At 33.1% G+C, this 19984-nt stretch overlaps 1 protein-coding gene across 1 annotated transcript; it reads left to right on the forward strand.

Moving 5' to 3' along the window:
* The first annotated feature begins 5744 nt into the window (after nucleotides 1–5744).
* Nucleotides 5745–18486, forward strand: LOC129287187 (ABC transporter C family member 10). The gene is made up of 12 exons (XM_054923380.1): nucleotides 5745–6076; nucleotides 10360–12415; nucleotides 12542–12862; nucleotides 12947–13033; nucleotides 13929–14516; nucleotides 14612–14776; nucleotides 15381–15675; nucleotides 15931–16145; nucleotides 16719–17024; nucleotides 17470–17533; nucleotides 17616–17855; nucleotides 18275–18486. The coding sequence occupies exons 2-12, from the start codon at nucleotides 10367–10369 to the stop codon at nucleotides 18385–18387; spliced, it is 4443 nt and encodes a 1480-aa protein (XP_054779355.1). The 5' UTR covers nucleotides 5745–6076; nucleotides 10360–10366; the 3' UTR covers nucleotides 18388–18486.
* The last annotated feature ends 1498 nt before the right edge of the window (nucleotides 18487–19984 follow it).

The following is a 19984-nucleotide window of genomic DNA, read 5'->3' on the forward strand; positions in this document are numbered from 1 at the left end:
TGAAACTTTTAAGGCAAAAATGCTCCAAACAAAAGTTCAGGATAACCAGTGCTCTTGAAGAAAAATTTTTAGGACAAGTATGCCATTTAACCCTTGATCAAACTTTAATTTAATGGTCAACATTTCTGATACTTAACAATAAGACAAAAATGTTCTCTTTTAAACACTTTCAAGACAATAATACTCTTAAAAAGGTTAAAATACCAGACATCCTTAGTGCATTTTTGGATTGAATCCTAACTTAGGTTAGAATGTCCCCAACTTAAGTTAGGATGTCAAAAGCCTAATTTATTATGTTTGGATAACAAAAAATTTTCAACCTTAGTTAGGGTAGAACTTGCATTTTCAATTAACCTTATCCAACCAGCTTTTTCATCAGCACTATGCGTCCGAATGAATGAACGTTGGGAGCATTAAATACTTTTTAAATCTTTATTCTCTCTCTTCACCATTTGTTATCTATCCGTGTAACATCTCAAGTATTATCCCCTTGATTAGTTAAGCTAATGAAGGGTACATTTATAAATTTAAGTATAAATGAGTTTGAGAATGTTTAGAGATGGCTAATAGGCCTATTGGTTTTGGTTTTAGTCATTAGATTGGGTTAAAAAATGAATTAGGTCACCTAAGCTCAAATTGAAGAGAGAAAATTAAAATTTGGCTAACTGTGCATTATGCTGTAGCATAAATGTCGTGAATCTAACATAAAAAGGGTATCTGTGTGTGTAAAAAATAGAGGAAAGAGGAGAATAAAGGGGTTCGTGATCCTCTCTACTAGGGCATGATTTTGCTAGTGTTTTAGGAAGATTTAGAGCTTCTAATCACTAAGGTAAGTCTTCCCTACCATTTCTCTTCCTCTCTACCTATTTTTAAGTTAAGGTTTGCAGTTAAAAGATTATTTTGGACCTTGGGAGATTTAGGTCCAAAACCATTGACTTAAATGGAGTTAATAGGAGTTGTTTGAGTTATATAAGCCTAAAGATAGAGGTTTTATGTGTCCATAAGAGTGGGCTCTCAATTATAGATGAATTTGTGCATTTAAATGCCAAAAATGGTGGTGCTTGAGGTATGTGGTTGCCATTGATGTTGATTAAGGATTGTGTTAGTGTTAGTTGGAGCTAATAAGAGCTAATAAACCTAATGTGGTGATTAAACTCAATAGTTGAGAGCTTTGGGTTATTAAAGTGTTGAAATTTGAGAGTTGGAAGTTAGTAATTTGTGATATTAATGATGATTTTGGATTGTTGGATGATATATTAGTGATTATTTAAGTTGTTAAGAGCTAAATAAAGTTAATGGGAGTTAAAGAACTCATTGGATGTGAGATTTATTTTGTAGTTGAGAAATTTAATTATTAAAATATGAAATTAGATGTTGGAAGTAGTGATTTTAGTGATTCTTAGTGATGGGTGTTAATGTAATTGTAGACTAACCTCACAAAGCACCAGTGAGCTTGAATTTAGCTCGAAAAGTAAGTTGTGATTGAGGGGTAACCTTTGACCTCTCAAAAGTTTGAGGTAATTGAAGGAAATCTAGTTTATATAATTGAATATTAATGGATTGTTATTGAAATGAATGATTTGAAACATGTTTGCTATTTTAAACTCTTGATGCAAAATTGGCATATTTGAGAATTTGATATGGTTGAAGTGTTGTGTTCACTTACATATGAATAATGATGATAATTGAGATTATATGAGTATATACTATTTGTTATGTGGTATTTGGTATGTGAAGTGAATTATGTGAGTATGGACATATGAATCCATGCTATGTGATTGATGATTGAGATGTATGAATATGTGGTATAGTGCATAGAATGATCATCGGTTGGAGTTTGCCTAGGGAGAGGAGTAGATCGATAAATTCACGTGGTATTGGCAGTGACTGTTGGAATTGAAAATTTGCCTTGGCACCAATTATTAAAATCGGGAGGTAGTCCTTATTCCATGATTAATTCGGTACTGTCCCTCTTATTCTATGAGGGACTCGAACCTAACTAGTCTCCATGATTTATGAGAAGGCTAAATTAGGAGTACGACACCCCATGATTATTAGTATTGAGAAAAACTGGATCACACAAGTAAGTGAATTGACCTTGGCCCAATAGCTCTTCACAAGTAGAAGGTTGGCTTAGTCCGTGAAGGGTGTAGCTACTGAATAGCCACCGATTTCATGTTAGAGGTAATCAAAAGGGTATAAGGTTGGTATATGATCATGCATTTAGTCCCAGCCACAGGGTTGTTAGTATTGTGGTCTGATGTAGTTTAGGGGCGCATAGTTGGTATTATTATGACCCTAGGTTGTGCATTATTGATATATATATATATATATGTGATTATGTGTTTGAAGCCCAGTCACATGGTTGTTACTATTGTAGCTGAAGCTATACATTATCATACATACTTTATATGTGTGTTTATTACTAATTGCATTCGTTTTTGATTGATATGCAACTGTATAGATTTGATGAAATTTGGTTACTGAGTGGTTGTACTCACCCTTTTATTTAACATTTTACAAGCACTAGTTCTAAGAAAGATAAAGGAAAAGCACTAGAGGCTTGGAAACTCGATTTCTTACTATAGGCCTCCTGTAATTTTAGTTGCACATGTGTAATTAATTGATATTGCCAAATAGGATGATCATATTTTGTTATTACTTGTACTATTGAATATTGAGTATTGAAAGGTGTATTTTTGGTCTAGTGCGTGTGGTATCTTTTTAGTTGAAATATATGAGCAAGGTCAAAATACTAGTGCAAATATAAATTTGACTATAAGCATAGTTGTATTGGATTATATTGAATTTTGAAGTCAAAATGCCTCCCCCTGTTATTTCTTAAATCAAGGGGTTAAGGGTTGAAATTGTAAAATATGTGATATCTCATTATTGTAGTATGTTACATAGATTGTTTTAAGTTTATTGAGTGTGGTCTAAGGATTGGTGTTGGCTTTTGGCACTTGAATTGAGTTTTGGACACCCTAATTGTGTTTCGAAAGCATAAATAAGTGAGTTTGTATTTTGGTGTCCGACTTTTGATTAAGAAATAATTTAAATGTGAAACTAGTGCCATTACTTAAAGCTTAGAGAAAGCTTTCCATAAACGCCTGGATCACCTCAATTGGATGTTAGACGGAGATTTGGTGCCCGTCGAAAGTTCAAGTAGAAAGTCTGCCATGATAGCTTTTTGCTGTTGTCATGGCTTCTGCAGTATAAAATTTTATATTGTAGCATATTTTACCAAAATCTTTGTTTTTGCTTTTTTAACCCATATTTGATGTTACCTTATTTTATATGATATCCATACTTCCTTATACATATTTTGCTCTGATTTTAGTTTATGAAATAATTTTATATCATTTAAAGTTTTGAAAATTTGAGATTCCATTTATAAAAATTTTACAAACTTGGTAATTCATTTGGGTTATTCCCATGATTACCTTGATTTTGTCGAGTTAATTGTAAATAAGTAAGGGTGACCTTACAATCCGAGCCCGTGGTTCTCTTCTTCACTACTGTTGTCCATGGTTTCTTTAGCTCGCCCTTTACTCTCCAAAGTCTGTCAGATTTGATGAGAGATAACAGCCACCGAGACTCGATCTCTACCATGTGTGTTGATCACATTGATTCACAGTGTTGTCGTCCCTTCCCCTTTATCGAGAGTATCCCTACTTTAACAATGTCTACCTCATTTGATAAGATTTATGCTTCCTTAGCTTCAATGGTCATCTTTTGGATGCGAGAAGAGTTCAATGCTTCTCACCTTAATAAGTAGCAACATAAAAAGGAAGGAAAAGGAAGAAGCTAATGAAATAGGAAAGAAAAGAACTTGTGACTCAAGCCGCTAAATACCATGAATAGCCCACTGTATTCTAGCAACACATAGCTAAAATAGAGGGAGAAGTCTAGATGGGCTCATAAGATGCAAACCCACAGTGATGGACAAGGAAGAAGATGATTGGAAAAGATCTAAACACAGATACACAACCACATAGACCGAAGAATCACAATCGACGCCAGCATTTTCAATCGTAGAAGGAAAGAGCTCAAATGATGAACTCACAGGGGTAACTCCTTCTCATGTCAATGACTAGTTGAGAACAGAGAAGGAAGGAGAAAAAATGATATAGATGGCTAAGGGTTCCTAGTTTTTTTACTTTTTGTCTCTAGCTATGATCGAAAAGGAAAGAAGGAAAGAGGGAAAAAAATCTAATTAAAGTGAAGGCACAATTGTAATTTTATGAGGCTAAAAATAAAATAAAATAAAATAAAATGGGACTCAAATACAAGATCTAACCAATGTTTTGAAACCCGGACCAGATATCGAATCGGAAAGAGCAACGGGTCGCAGTTTTTATGGTCTAACCGGTTAGATCGACGGTCGAACCGGTGACATAAAAATTAAATAAAAAATAAAATTTATATGCATAATTATATAAATAAAACATTAATTTGTTAATGGTGCTTGGGATCTCGATCCCAAAAGCTAGATGCTTGGATTGTTGGAGCTAGAGGTAGAGGCATGTTAGTACAAGCTTGTGATCTCAAAGGAAAATGTTGGAGTTGAAGGTATGCCGTCATGTTATGACTCACAAGCTTTCGATCTTAATGCTAAAGGTTGGATCTTTAGAGTTGGAGGCAGATGTTGGAGGAGGAGTTAGAGATTGAGTTTGGGCCATGAAGGAGAGGTTAGAGATTAGAGAAGAGAAGAGAAGATAGAATTAGTGATTAGAGAAGAGAAATTGTGAATCTAAGCAACTCAGCCTATTTTTTTTAAATTTTTTTAGCTTTAAACCGGGTTGACCTAGGTTCAATTTTCGGGTCAATGCGGTTCTCTCAAAACCAGCCGGTTCAATTCGGGTCAACTCGGGTCAAAGGTTAGATTGGTTCAATTGGTTGAACCGGATCGTTTTGTTCAGCAGGTGACGGTTGGACCGGTCGGACCACCCGGTCCAGTCCGGTTTTCACAACATTAGATCTAACTAATGATAATAATAATGATAATGATAAGATAGCTTAAACTCTACTAGAGCAACTCTCCTTTTTGGTAAATATATACCAAAACATACTACAATTATATGAAAAATGCCCAAATTTAGATATACAAAAAAATATTCGTGATATAATTAGAGATCAATTTATAAATCATATTAATTGAATATTTTATAATTTATAAATTTATTTTAGCTTTTCATAATTAAATATTTAAAATTTTTTATTTATTAATTGAATATTTACTTATTAATTAGGAAAAAAATATATACAAAAACAAACGTTAAAAATTTTAACTGGCATTTCAATCAAATTATTTAAATAAATTTTACTTTATCTAACTAACTTTAAAAAAATATTTAAATATAAATTATGTTATATTAATTAAAATTTTTTAATCTCAGTTTCTTAATTTTAGTTGAATCATAATTTCAAGTATAAATTTTTTAATTTAAACATGCTCTTGGGGAAAAAAAAAAAGTTGAGGACATTTTTTCCATTTAACTTTTCATGAATTCCTGCAAGATTCTTTTTTTTGTTTTTTTTTTTAACTGAGAATTCCTGCGAGATTCACCGGCGCCACGAGATAGCACCTGTGGGCAGTGTGGCCCCAAACCAAACCAATGGGCCCCATTTAATTACAACAACGGATACAGACCACGTGTCGCATTTTAAAAAAGGCATCAGATGCGTTAGCCGTGACGACACTGTTTTTTCCATTTTCCATAAATCTGTTCATTGTTTCACGCTTTTATAGCTGCACTTCTCGGCTTCTCGATCGCTTCGTCTCAGTCTCTCTTCTCTTATCCTTCTCTCTGAGTTCGCTGTAAACACATCATCATGCTTTTTTAACTAGAGAAGCAAACTTTCGCATCTATTTAAAAGCCATCTTTAGGCTTGGGTTCTTCTTCTGAAGACTTTTCATATCCGTACATAAGAGATTCTTCAACGGCTATTTCGTGCTTGCGCTTGCTTTTATGTTGATCATGAAGAGCAGAAGTTTACTGTAGCTATATCGTCTTCCTTGCGCTGTTCGAGACCTTAATTTTTGACCAAGCTTTAAAAGTGATTTTAGCTGGAGGTAAGTGTTCTTTCATTACTCTTTCGTTCCTGAGCATGATTTAAAGTTTATTGTTGCTATCAGAGATATATCCGCTGCCTTGCTGTTCGAAACTTTGGTATTTCATGATTTCATGATATTCTCGGTTTACTATTTTGAGGCCTTGGTTTTGCATTGTAATCATGGAAAGCCATTATACGGTCATTTACGATCATTCTGGCTTCCGAATCATGCAAAATGGAGCCCTGGAGCTTGAGTTAAGAGCGGGTTATGAGACGGGTCCGAAGGCGGGTCGAAGAGACCCGTCATGAGGTAGAAGACGACGCAGACGACGTATGTTTTGGCCGCTACCGAAAACGACACGTCATCATTGATTAATTTCTTGAGAAAATTTCAATTAAGACCTTTGATTATAATTAATAAAAAAAGAAAGTTCCTTAAACTCACTTCAAATTCAAATTAAGTATATTGAGGTGATTTTTCCATTAAGTTGTTCATTTTAGCAGAATAAAATAAACGAAAGATGTATCTACTTTTTTTTTTTTCCCTTGAGATGCTTTTTTAATTTTATTTAAAGAAAACACTTTTTTTTTGTTTTTTTGTGTTTTGGCTGTAAGGATAAAAGATAGGGGAAGACTAAAGCGGAAGAATATAATTTTTTTCTCGTTTGCTTGGGGAAGATAAAACAGGAAGAGACAGTAATAATATTATTATTTGTAGAAAATATTTATATATAATAAAATTTAATATTTTAATATATTGGAAATGAAGAGATTTGAAAGAAAATTTGAAAATTGAGCTTTTCTTTTAAATTTTTTCATGTTTATGTTTTGCTTGACCGGAGGAAAAAAAAAAGGAAAAAGTGAGCAAAAAAAGTAGGAAGAAAATAATTTTTTTCCTACTTAGTGAAAGTAGAGAAAAAATTAGGTAAAAAACACGTGCAATCAATATGTTTTTATTTTTACTTTTTTTAAGATACAATATCCCAAATAAAGAATGATTCAAAGAGATACACGCATGGATATACAATATCCTTCTAACTCTATAAATGCACTGTCAATTCCAAAGAGATCCCAAATAAAAGAATGATTCAAACGTGTTATTTAAAGGAGACAAGACAGCAAAACTCATAGTGCCATTAGGGTCATTTTTGGGCTTGGCGCGCACACACACACTAGCCTTTTTACTCTATAAATGCACTGTCAAATTCCAAAAAGATCCCAAATAAAAGAATGATTCAAATGTGTTATTTAAAGGAGACAAGACAGCAAAACTCATAGTGCCATTAGGGTCATTTTTGGGCTTGGTATACACACTTAAAAAACATTTTTTAAAAATTTTGTTTGATTCAAAATATAGGGTGTTAAGTAATTTTATAATTATTTTTTTCATTATATCCCTATTTTATTTATTATTTTTTTAGAAAAATAATGTATTGAAATTTTAATTAATATTACCAAGACTCTAATATAAGATATTTAATGGGAGTATAATTGAAGAAATATAAAATATTTTAAGAAATTAAGATATCAATTAATAGTTTTTGGTAACAATAAATTAGTTATCAATGCCTTACATTTTGGTCCTTGAGGGAGAGTATATATATAATTCTTGGTCCTGAAACATAAACAGACAACATCCCTTTCAGATGTAAGATAAAACTGGAAGGATACAAAGAAATAAAACGCGAGCTGGCTGACTTCTGAAATGAAGAGTCCAAATTGATTTGGCCTGTTGGTGAATAAAACTCCAGTCTTCCTTATACCTAGACCTCTCGTGGAGTTTGGCTTGCAAGTGGCTTCCCAAAGCAATAAATGCATTTTGTTTCAGTTGTGTTGTCCTTATAGTTAAGCTGAAATTCTGGGCCTTCTATTTTGTGCGTTTGAAACAAAATGGCATTTGGTTTTATATGTTCTGGACCACATTCATTGAATAAATTAAAGGTAGGTAAAGGTTCATTTTTATTTTTAAATTATTCTCCGAAAAGCACCAGAATTTTAAACTTTTTATTGCAATAACGTTGCTCTTAGAGTAATTAAAATAGAGTAATATTGCCTTAAACATTAAAGACCTACAAATGTCTGTTAGTTATGGCCTCATGGGGCCCAGTTGCTGTGGCATGATCGTTAGTTGTCTCGATATGAAGGGCGAGCATTCTTCATCCCGGACAAGAAACAGTAGAAGGATGGCGACATTGTTGAGGCAAAGAGGTGGCGATGTGGAATATGAGGGTGAGCGAAAGTTTTGTCATTGTAGAATGGTAGCTCCTTGGAGGACGTTGAGTGCTTCACTGAGAGCAAAAATCACTGTTCACCTTTGTACGATTAGGGTTAGCCAGGGTGAAATTTCCATTCCCATGTGAATGTCTTGAGTAAATTTCCATCACCTAACACAACAAGTGGCATTTTTAATCATACTTAATTCTTTATCAACAAAGTTAATAGCCAATGTTTGAATGTTTAATATTAAGGACAACATTGTTATGTTTTAATTATTTATAACAAATAGTTTAAAACATTGGGTGTTATTCATAAAATAATTTAATTTAAAAAATACACCTTTACCTAATAAATTAAAGTGAAAATATACTGATCTATATTCTCTCACATTAACCCGTGGCCTCTTGCTAGCACGATTCTCGTCTTGGAGCTCTGGACCACCGAGGTAATTGTGGTTTTCACCTGTTTCAGCAAAATTTTTTGAGACCTAATCTTGAGACATTGGACTGGCGTTACCTAAGTTTTGATGATGTTATACTGTCAAGGACATTTTTCTTGGGGCCAATATAATTGATTAGTTTCTATGTTGAAACATATCAGATATTGGTTAATATCTTGTTCAAATTTTAGAAAAATATGTGATTGGCCATTTAGCAATTTTCAACTTGTCCAAACTTTAGGGAATTCATTTTGGATGATTTAAAATAGTTTTTGGCAACAAAAAAATATGGTGTCATTAATATTTAGGCACTTATTTTGACACATTTAAAAAGGAGAATTTCTTTTAGCTAATTAGTGGCATTTTGTGTAACCGATAATTAATTAATTATTTAATTCTCACTTTCTTGTTTATGTATTACGTGATTAGCATTATACAATCATATTTTGGATGTCATGTGGTCTAGTGTGATTTTAGTTTAATTAAAGCTTAGCTACAACACTTTTAACTATTCTAAGATTGTACATTGTTTAATCACCTAATTGGAAATGGCACCAAATTATGATCAATGCGATAATATTATCCCACATGATTATTATCATATTAATTATGGTGACATCATAAAATTTTCCTTTCTTAATTTATCCACAAGAGTTGAATTTGAATATAATTTGATAGTCTCATCATTTGTACACGTTCCTGATTAAAGTTTAGCCCATAGGTAGTTTTGTTTGTTGAGTTCATGGTTTGTTGGATATGTCATCCATTAGCAAGACATGTCATATCGAAATCTAATTGCTTCAAATTTTGACATAGCATGTATTTGAAGCAATCTATTTGTTGAACTCTGCGAACACTCTTTCTTTAACGTCGGTTATGACTAGAAGTTTACACTTTTAAATTTGCATTCATGTTGGAGACAAACCCAACCTTACATTCAACCTTACATTCATGCTTTGAGGTCCGGCTCTTTTGGGTGAAAATCATTTTTGGTTTATGTGATTCTTTTTTGCATTAGAGGGCATTTTCCTCCCTCGACTATTGCCATAAAAGCATTTGGTATTCTAAATTATTTTGTGGTGCAATGTCCCCTTCAACAAATTGCATTGAAGGACATTTTGACTGTTAGTCGATTCAAAAAATTTTTTTATAAAAAAAAAAGTCTCAAAAATTACATTAAAGGACCATATAAGAAATTTTTTTGGCTTTATTAGTATTAATATTCTTATAGGGTATTTATTTAATTTTCAGGTTAGTTTTTGTAAATTTTTTTAGTCAATTAATAGGTAAAGTGAACTTTTTTTTAATGGAAAAGGCAACATCGCACTGTTTTTAATTGTTAAAGGGTATTGCACTTGGTTACTACTAGATTCTTCAGCGCGAATAGCTAAGCCTTCCTTCCCACCCCCCCTTGGGTTGGATTGTGTGCATTAAAAAGTATTTGAATGCTGCTTGCAGAGATATCAAAACATGAGTTTCATATGTTGTTGGATATTTCATTCCTAGCTAATTTTTTACAAACTCAAAGCCTTTCATAACTTTGTTTTGGTTGTTTTTGCTTATGGAAGCTTCATCATGTGAGCTAACAATTAACATTTTAATTTTTATTATTTTCTTCACTAGAATTTCTCCCCTCTATATTTCAGGAAGAAGATGGAGTATGTTTGGAGAATCTTTTGTGAAGAATCAAGTTGTTCAAAAATGGGGGAGAAACATTGTAGTTATGATTTTGAGCTTCTGAAAGATCCTTCCACATGCTTAAACCATTTGATGATCATTTGTCTTGACGTGTTATTGTTGATTTTGCTTTTATTCACAGTAATACTCAAGTCATCAACAAAGACATTTCATGGTTCTATCCAAGCGAAAAGGTTCTCAAATTTGCAGGTAGCTTCTGCAATAGTAAGCGGCAGTCTTGGGTTAGTTCATTTGTGCTTAGGTGTTTGGGTTTTAGAGGAGAAATTGAGGAAAACTCACACTGCTTTTCCTATCCATTGGTGGATTCAATATTTTTCTCAAGGGATCACATGGTTGTGTGTAGGTTTGACAGTAAGTCTCAAGTTGAGGGAACTTCAAAAACCATGGTCAAGATTAGTGTCTATTTTGATCTTCTTAGTTTCTGGCATTTTTTGTGTTATCTCTATTTTTTTTGTCATTAGTGATAGTGAAGTGACCCTTAAGGTAGCTTTAGATGTTTTATCTTTCCCAGGAGCAATTTTGTTGCTCATCTGCTCATATAAGGGACATGCATACAATGATCAGAATATCAGTGAAAGCCTTTATGCTCCTTTGAATGGTGAGTCTACTGATATTGATAAAACTAGTTCTGCTAATTATGTGACCCCATTTGCAAAAGCTGGATTCTTTAGCAAAGGGTCATTTTGGTGGTTGAATCCATTGATGAAAAGGGGTAAGGAGAAACCTATTCAAGAGGAAGATATCCCAAAATTGCGAGAGGAAGATCAAGCTAAAAGCTGTTATTTGATGTTTCTTGATCAATTGAATAAACAAAAACAGAAAGAACCATCAACACAACCATCTGTCTTGTGGACAATAATTTTCTGCCTCTGGAAAGATATCTTGATATCTGGATTGTTTGCATTGCTTAAAGTACTCACTATTTCAGCTGGTCCACTACTTCTAAATTCCTTCATATTAGTTGCTGAGGGTAAAGAAAGTTTCGAGTATGAAGGTTACATATTGGCCATAACACTTTTCTTTACAAAGATCTTGGAATCAATATCTCAAAGGCAGTGGTACTTCCGAAGCAGATTAATTGGTTTACGAGTTAGATCATTACTTACTGCAGCCATTTATAAAAAGCAATTGAAGCTATCTAATGCTTCAAAGTTGATGCATTCAAGTGGAGAGATTATGAATTATGTAACCGTTGATGCTTATAGAATTGGGGAATTCCCTTTTTGGTGTCACCAGACTTGGACAACGAGTGTTCAACTATGTATTGCACTAGTAATTCTTTTTAACGCTGTGGGGCTAGCAACTATTGCTTCCTTGGTGGTCATAGTGCTCACTGTTCTTTGCAATACTCCACTAGCAAAGCTACAACATAAGTTTCAAACCAAACTTATGGTAGCACAAGATGAGAGATTGAAGGCTAGTTCTGAGGCTCTTATAAATATGAAAGTACTGAAACTCTATGCATGGGAAACCCATTTTAAGAATGCTATCGTAAGATTGAGGAATGTTGAGCTCAAGTGGTTAACTTCTGTGCAGTTAAGAAGGGCATACAATACCTTTCTCTTTTGGTCTTCACCTGTTTTGGTCTCTGCTGCTTCTTTTGGGGCATGTTACTTCCTGAAAGTTCCTTTACATGCAAATAATGTTTTCACTTTTGTGGCAACTTTACGCCTTGTTCAAGATCCAATTAGAACCATCCCAGATGTTATTGGGGTTGTCATTCAAGCTAAAGTAGCATTTGCTCGGATCGTGAAATTCCTCGAGGCACCAGAATTGCAGAGTGTAAGTGTTAGAAAGAAGTGCTCAAGTGGCAGTCTTAATGGTTCCATTTACATCAAGTCAGCTGACTTTTCATGGGAAGATAATGATTCAAAGCCCACTTTAAGAAACATAAATCTAGAGGTTAAACCCAGGCAAAAGGTGGCTATTTGTGGAGAAGTTGGCTCTGGCAAATCAACCTTATTGGCTGCAATTCTTGTAGAAGTTCCCATTACTCATGGAACTGTAAGTTCTTACTCCTAAGCCTTTTGGTTTTTTTTCCTTCACCTATAAATATTGGGTTGTATTTTCACTTCTTTAAAGTAGTTATTTCATTTTTTATAACATCTAATTGTCATTTCTGACTCACAGATTGAAGTTCATGGGAAGTTTGCTTATGTTTCTCAAACAGCATGGATTCAAACAGGTACATTAAGGGAAAATATACTGTTTGGATCAGCCATGGATCCTCAAAGGTACCAAGAAACACTTGAAAGGTCATCTTTAGTGAAGGATCTTCAATTGTTTCCCTATGGTGATCTCACAGAAATTGGGGAAAGAGGGGTGAACCTTAGTGGAGGCCAAAAACAACGAATTCAACTCGCACGTGCTCTTTATCAGAATGCTGATATATATCTGTTGGATGATCCTTTTAGTGCTGTTGATGCGCATACAGCCACAAATTTGTTTAATGTAATCATATTGTCCTTTCTTTACGTACTACATTTGTGTCTTCTGTGATATTCTTTTACTCACAAATGGCTTTTAACTTGGCAGGAATATGTCATGGAAGCACTTAGAGAAAAGACAGTCATGCTTGTTACTCATCAAGTTGACTTCCTTCCAGCATTTGATTCTATTTTGGTAATTTCCCTTTGCTTAAGGCATTGTTCATGACAATGTTACTAATAATGACTTAAAATTTATAACTTCTGTGATCTTTGGTCATCCATGTCATTGCTGAGCAACTGTATAATTATTCAAGGACTGATCCAGAATGATATACGTAGTGGGTAGGGGGTGATACAGGAAACTCTACTTACACCTGAAAGTAGACCCTCCTTTGTTCAATAGATCATGTAGATGATCACATCTAGTAGGATAAGGCTTGTTGTTGTTATATTAATATATTGATAGATGATAGATTATTACATCGTCTAATTTATTGGTTCGATAGATCTTTTTTGTCATAATTTTTTTTTGAGAAAATCAAGGTAAAAGTTATTTTAACAATAAATATGAAAGCCAAGTATATTTTATCAGCCATATCAAAAAAATTTAGTTGTTTAACAAGTCTCTTCTTTGAATCTTCTTTAGTTGTTTCATCAACCTTAACATTTATATCAAGAAAGCATTACATTTAGATGACACAAATATTATTTTTTTTTTGGTAGTCAAGCATTGTTGGGCCATATAGGGTAGCTCATTGAATGTGGTTTTTTCCCCCATGTATAAGGCTTGATCTTCGACTTAAGGGGTATCGAGTTAATATTGTTGCTAACATAGTTAGTTTATCTACATGGTATATTTGTCAAATCTTTGGTGTTGAAGTCTCACATTGAGAAGTTACAAGTAATTTTTTTGGTAATAAAGCATTTTAGTTTTTCCTCCTTTCAATTTGGCTTGTAAGGTAGACTACTTCTTGCTTGCTTAGGTATCTATGTAGGCTTTATCATGTGAATTTAACCAAACAAAGTTTACCCATTGTTAGTCACATTATTTTCATAATAGTAATGGTGTGTTTCTTTGTTTACAATAGCTAATGTGTGATGGGGTGATTCAAGAAGCTGCTCCTTATCAGCATCTTCTATCCTCAAGCCAAGAATTCCAAGACCTCGTCAATGCTCATAAGGAGACTGCTGGATCTGAGAGGCTGCCTGATGTGACTTTTTCTCACACTCATGTAAATCCTACCAAGGAGATTAACAAGTCATTTTCAGAGCAGCAGCTTAATGATTCAAAAGTTGATCAATTAATCAAGCAAGAAGAGAGAGAAATCGGAGACTCGGGATTAAAGCCTTACTTGCAGTATATGAATCAAAACAAGGGCTATTTGTACTTTTGTATTGCTTCACTTATGCACCTTGCATTTGTGATTGGTCAAGTACTACAGAACTCATGGATGGCTGCTAATGTTGACAATCCACATGTTAGCACATTAAGATTGATCTTGGTGTACTTGTTGATCGGAGTTGTTTCAACTGCTTTCTTGCTAATCAGAAGTATGGGAATGGTTGCATTGGGCATTCAATCATCAAAGTCTTTGTTTTCACAACTACTGAACTCTCTTTTTCGTGCGCCTATGTCGTTCTATGATTCCACGCCTTTGGGAAGGATACTTAGTAGGGTAAGCTTATCTAATAATATCAAATAATTTCACTTGTTGCAATGAAATGTGAATGATGAAAGTAATTTTGATTTAAGTATGACTTCATTACATAGGTCTCTTCAGATTTGAGCATTATTGATTACGATGTCCCCTTCAGCCTTATGTTTGCAGTTGGAGCCACTACAAATTGTTATGCTAATCTTACTGTTTTAGCAGTTGTTACTTGGCAAGTCTTGTTTGTCTCTATACCAATGATTTATATTGCAATTCGTCTACAGGTAATACATACCTATTCTTCTTAATATTTTAATTTCATCATATTGCATTTTAAAATGCTTATATTTGGCAGATGAATAAAGTCTACATAAATATAATTAACTTTTCATAAATTATTGTCAATAAAAAACTTGAAATTCATACCAAGAACTTCAAAGTTTTTAATATAGTGAGGGTAATATCACTTGCTTGTTTAGTAAATATTTATGGAAGTGATGGGTTGTCTGGAATGAAATACCAAAACAAAAAGATTGTTCTCTAGTAGTACAAAAACAACAACAAAAGCTTTGTTTAGCTAAGTGGGTTGGCTGCATACTCTATCTAAAACCATCTATTATTTCTCCAATAGTAATGACCCAAAAGAAAATCTTAGGATGTTTTTAAACAGTCAAATCACTCAAGTAATTGACTTAGGAATACCTAGTATTCAAAATTTGAACATCTATTTGTCAAATCATTTAGAGGTTATTGTGTTAATCCTGATTTTATTTGCCAAACCTTGTCAACTTTAAAAATAGATGTTGTTCATATGACAACCAATAGTATGCTGGCTGTAAGTTTTTTTTAAAGGGTAAATTCTTACGTAAAAATGCTATGTTTCAATAGAGATACTACTTTGCCTCTGCAAAAGAGTTGATGCGATTGAATGGCACAACAAAATCCTATATAGCTAATCATCTATCAGAATCTGTTGCTGGTGCTATGACAATAAGGGCTTTTGAGGAGGAAGATCGCTTCTTTGCAAAGAATCTTGATTTAATCGATGTCAATGCCTCTCCTTTCTTCCATAATTTTGCAGCAAATGAGTGGTTGATTCAACGTTTAGAAACAGTTAGTGCAGTTGTTCTTTTCTCAGCTGCACTATGCATGGTAGTACTTCCATTTGGGACTTTCTCCTCTGGTAAGTCCTTTTTCTCTAGGGCCTATAAAATATTTTGATAGAGACTTGGCAATATAAGATACCATGGTAATATAAGATACCAAGTCTCACATTGAGTAGTATTAGATGTTCAATGGAATATTTATATGGGTTGGTTCTCTCAACTCAACAACTAGCTTTTAGGGGAGTGTTTCCCATCCCGCGTAGGTACCCATCATATTTCCTTCTTGGTTGACCTTACATCTTAATATTCACATGTAAAATTTGTTGTTCCAGGATTTATTGGCATGGCCATTTCTTATGGCCTTTCATTAAATGCATCCCTCGTATTCTCAATTCAAAACCAGTGCACCATAGCAAACTATATAATATCAGTAGAGAGGTTGAATCAATACATGCATGTACCAAGTGAAGCTCCAGAAGTCATTGAAGGAAATCGCCCTCCAGTGAATTGGCCAACAGTGGGAAAAGTAGAAATAGATAATTTGCAGGTGAATTTTGTATTTTGAATAAGGGAAGACATAACCTATTTGTCTCATTTTAACATATTTTGGTATAGGTTCTTATAATATTTTTTTTTAAATTGTTTTAGATTCCTCTTGTTCATCCTTGTCTGCAACACTAATCCCTCTATTTTTGAATATACCTAAAAGGACAATGAGATGGAATTAACGGTATTAATATGTTAATCTATGATTAATGCTATTAATTGGTGCTAAGGTGGAATTTTGCTTTAACAATTAACAGTGTTGTCCACCTCATTCTGTTTCCACCTCAGCACAAAGATTAACAACATTAATCATAGGTTAGCAAATTTAACATTGTTAGTGCCTTTCATCATTCTTTTAGGCATATATTAAAAAGTAAAGGGACTAATGTTGTAGACAGGATAAGCTAGAGGAAGCTAAAGCAACAAAAAAACTATAAAAAAAACTATAAAAACTTATACCAAAACATGTTAAAACTATAAGGATCAATAGTTGTGTTTTCCTTTTGAAAAACATGGTTTAGGAAAATGAGAATTGATCTAAAGATACAAAATTTGCTTGTTTGTATTGAAATAGATAAGATATAGGCATGATGCACCTCTTGTACTCCGAGGGATCACATGCACATTTGAAGGAGGACACAAGATTGGCATTGTTGGCAGGACTGGTAGTGGAAAGTCCACTCTCATTGGTGCTTTGTTTCGTCTTGTGGAGCCAGCTGGCGGAAAGATTATTGTTGACAACATAAATATCTATTCTATTGGACTCCATGATTTAAGATCACGTTTTGGTGTCATACCACAAGATCCCACACTTTTTAATGGCACAGTTAGATATAACTTGGACCCTTTGTCTCAGCATTCTGATCAAGAGATATGGGAGGTAATCCTAATGCCTTCTTCTTCTTCCCATTTTTTTTTCTTCATGTGATTGATGCAATAGCTAGAGCAAGTCTAGTTTAATGATCTCTGTGTGTGTTTGGAAATCAGTTGATTTTGGTCAAAATGTGGCTTTCACTAAAGAATGTTAGGGTACCTTTATCTTGAAATTTACAAAATCACTTTAATATTTTGAAAGTAGTCAGAAGAGTAAGGAGAGTTAAAAAAGTGCCGTACTCTATTGATCTGTAAAGCTTACAATAGACACACACACACACAAAAGACTGTTACCATCATAATAATAACAAATGAATACAAAATATTTCTTGATTAAAGCAGGAATATGTACAAATCTCGATCGAATAAATCCCATTTAACAGTGTATTGTAATAGCTTTCTCTATCAATATCATGAAAACTCTAATGATGATACATTGATTCCCTTCAAAGGTTCTTGGAAAGTGTCAATTGCGAGAGGCAGTTCAAGAGAAAAAAGGTGGCTTAGACTCTTCAGGTGAACCACCAACTTTTTATTGTTGCAATAATGAAGAGTGCATTGTTTTTTTCTCTTTGGATTGATGAACTTTGTTGTGCAGTTGTGGAAGATGGATCAAACTGGAGCATGGGACAGAGGCAGCTTTTCTGTTTGGGACGTGCAATTCTTAGGAGAAGTCGGATTTTGGTGCTTGACGAAGCGACTGCATCAATTGATAACGCTACTGATTTGATTTTGCAAAAAACTATAAGGAGTGAGTTTGCAGATTGCACTGTCATCACTGTAGCTCACAGGATTCCAACAGTGATGGATTGCACTAAAGTTCTATCCATTAGTGATGGTAAGCATATATTAGCTCTCTACACACACATGCTCTCTCTTAAACTCAAGACTCTTGTGTTAGGATATTCGTGTGAGTAGATTTGAATTGATGTAACAAGTTTCAAATATGAAATGAAGTTAAGCTTTATAATTAATATAATTAATATAAAATAAAGAGGAATGAACTATAAACTTGTCAGGAATGACAAGCGACTGTTTGAGCAAAAAGACACCACAGTTTAATTCAGAATCTTAAGGCACTCTTTTATCCTATCGAATCTATTTACACTTAGACAACTTAACACTTACTTTTCATGCTAATACATGAATTGGTCTTATTCATACAAAAAAAAAAGGAAATTGAGAGGGTTTTGTTCAGGAAGAGATTCTTGTTGGGTGTACTGACAATTGAACATGAATGAAATTTGTATTTTCCAGGAAAGTTGGTGGAATATGATGAGCCAATGAAGTTAATGAAGAGGGAAGACTCTTTGTTTGGGCAGCTTGTGAAGGAATATTGGTCTCATCTTCAATCTGCAGAATCATGTTAATCTATTGAACCAGAAGCCATGTCCGATAAGCTGCTTCTCCTTTCTTTTGTTTTTTTTTTCTTTTGGGAGTAATAAGAAGATTGTTTTTTGGGGGTACAATATTGGGCCTTTTGCAGAATCATGTTAATTTTTTGCTTTTCCTTCTTACCGATCTATAAGAATATTTTATCAAAAAAAAATGTAAAGAAAGAAAGGAAAAAAAAAAGAAAAAAATCGTTAAGTTTTTTTTAATACACTAAAATGGATATAGTTTTGCTAAGATAACTAATATATATAAAAATATTATATGGATATTCAATAAATTTTATATATTTCCCTCATTGATATTTATTTGCAGAAAACATTGGACTTTTGGGCGTATTTGAAACAAAAAAGCTATATTTTCTCGTTTTTTTTTTAGTGAAGTGGCCGTAGATATACATCTTGGACTAGGAAAAGGTTTGGTTTTTTTTTTTTTCCCCGTGAAGTGGCCGTAGATATACATCTTGGACTAGGAAACGGTCTTTGGAGTACTTTTTGAAGAAAAAAAGTCTCTTTAAGTCCTTTTTGATGAAATTAGGAGGACCAAAATAAATATCACATTCTAGGAGGTAAAACCAAAAAAAAAAAACAAAAAACTTTGAGGTATTCTTGGAACGTTTTGAAGGAGAAATTGTAGAAAATTTTTTGCATGGATCCAGTTATAGTTTTATCCAATAAAAACATATGATATTACATCAATTCAATTAAATAAAATTTAATGTATAATTATTTTAATGATTTTATTTTTGGAATGAATTACCTCCTTAATTTCTTGTATTTTCTCTTTGCATAATCACAATGACATATTTATAATCATGATGATGGAGCTAGGACTCGGTTATTTAATATGGCATGCTTTTATTAAATAGAATAAAAATGATAAGTTGAATTGAATTCATACAAGAGTTTCTCAAAATTCTAAAGGGATCGAACGATTTATTTGAAGATTTTACATCATAAAGTATTTAATTTTATCTCAATTTCTCTGGTCTTTCTTTCTCTTTAGATGTTCTTACAAGTCTCCATAATAAAATTAAAAATAGTAAGTTTTTATTTGGTCATAAAATAGTATATAATTTAATACTCTTTAAAATATTCTCAATTTGTTACATTTCGTAGAAGAAATTGATATTGTACTCTATGCCTCTTTATTACATTTTGATTTCGCAGAGTTTAGGGTAAGAAGGTTAAAAATAGTTTAGAGTAAGTTGTGAATTTTCAAGTAAAATATACTATTCATAGCTTATAAGTAATGTGACTTTTTGTATATTTTGTAATATATACAGATTTTAACACACCCACAAATAAATATATCACCAAAGCGTCTTTAAAGAAATAATTTAAATTTTTGGGGTTGGGTGGTTAATAATTCAGATCCCTTATATTCAGAAATATATATTTTAGTGCATATTGCACATTGTACGTTGATTTTACTAATTTTTTTTAGTTTTTTTTTGAGTTAGGCGATTATAAACAAAGAAAGTAATTTTTTAGGTTAGGTGATTATATTTTTCAGTAATTTTTTCCCTTAAAATAACGCCTACGTTGCACATTGTTTGGGCTTACTATTAAAGCC

Source organism: Prosopis cineraria, unplaced genomic scaffold (genome assembly GCF_029017545.1).
Source record: "Prosopis cineraria cultivar Desert tree isolate PC_DT_omini unplaced genomic scaffold, ASM2901754v1 PC1, whole genome shotgun sequence".
Classification (NCBI taxonomy): domain Eukaryota; kingdom Viridiplantae; phylum Streptophyta; class Magnoliopsida; order Fabales; family Fabaceae; genus Prosopis; species Prosopis cineraria.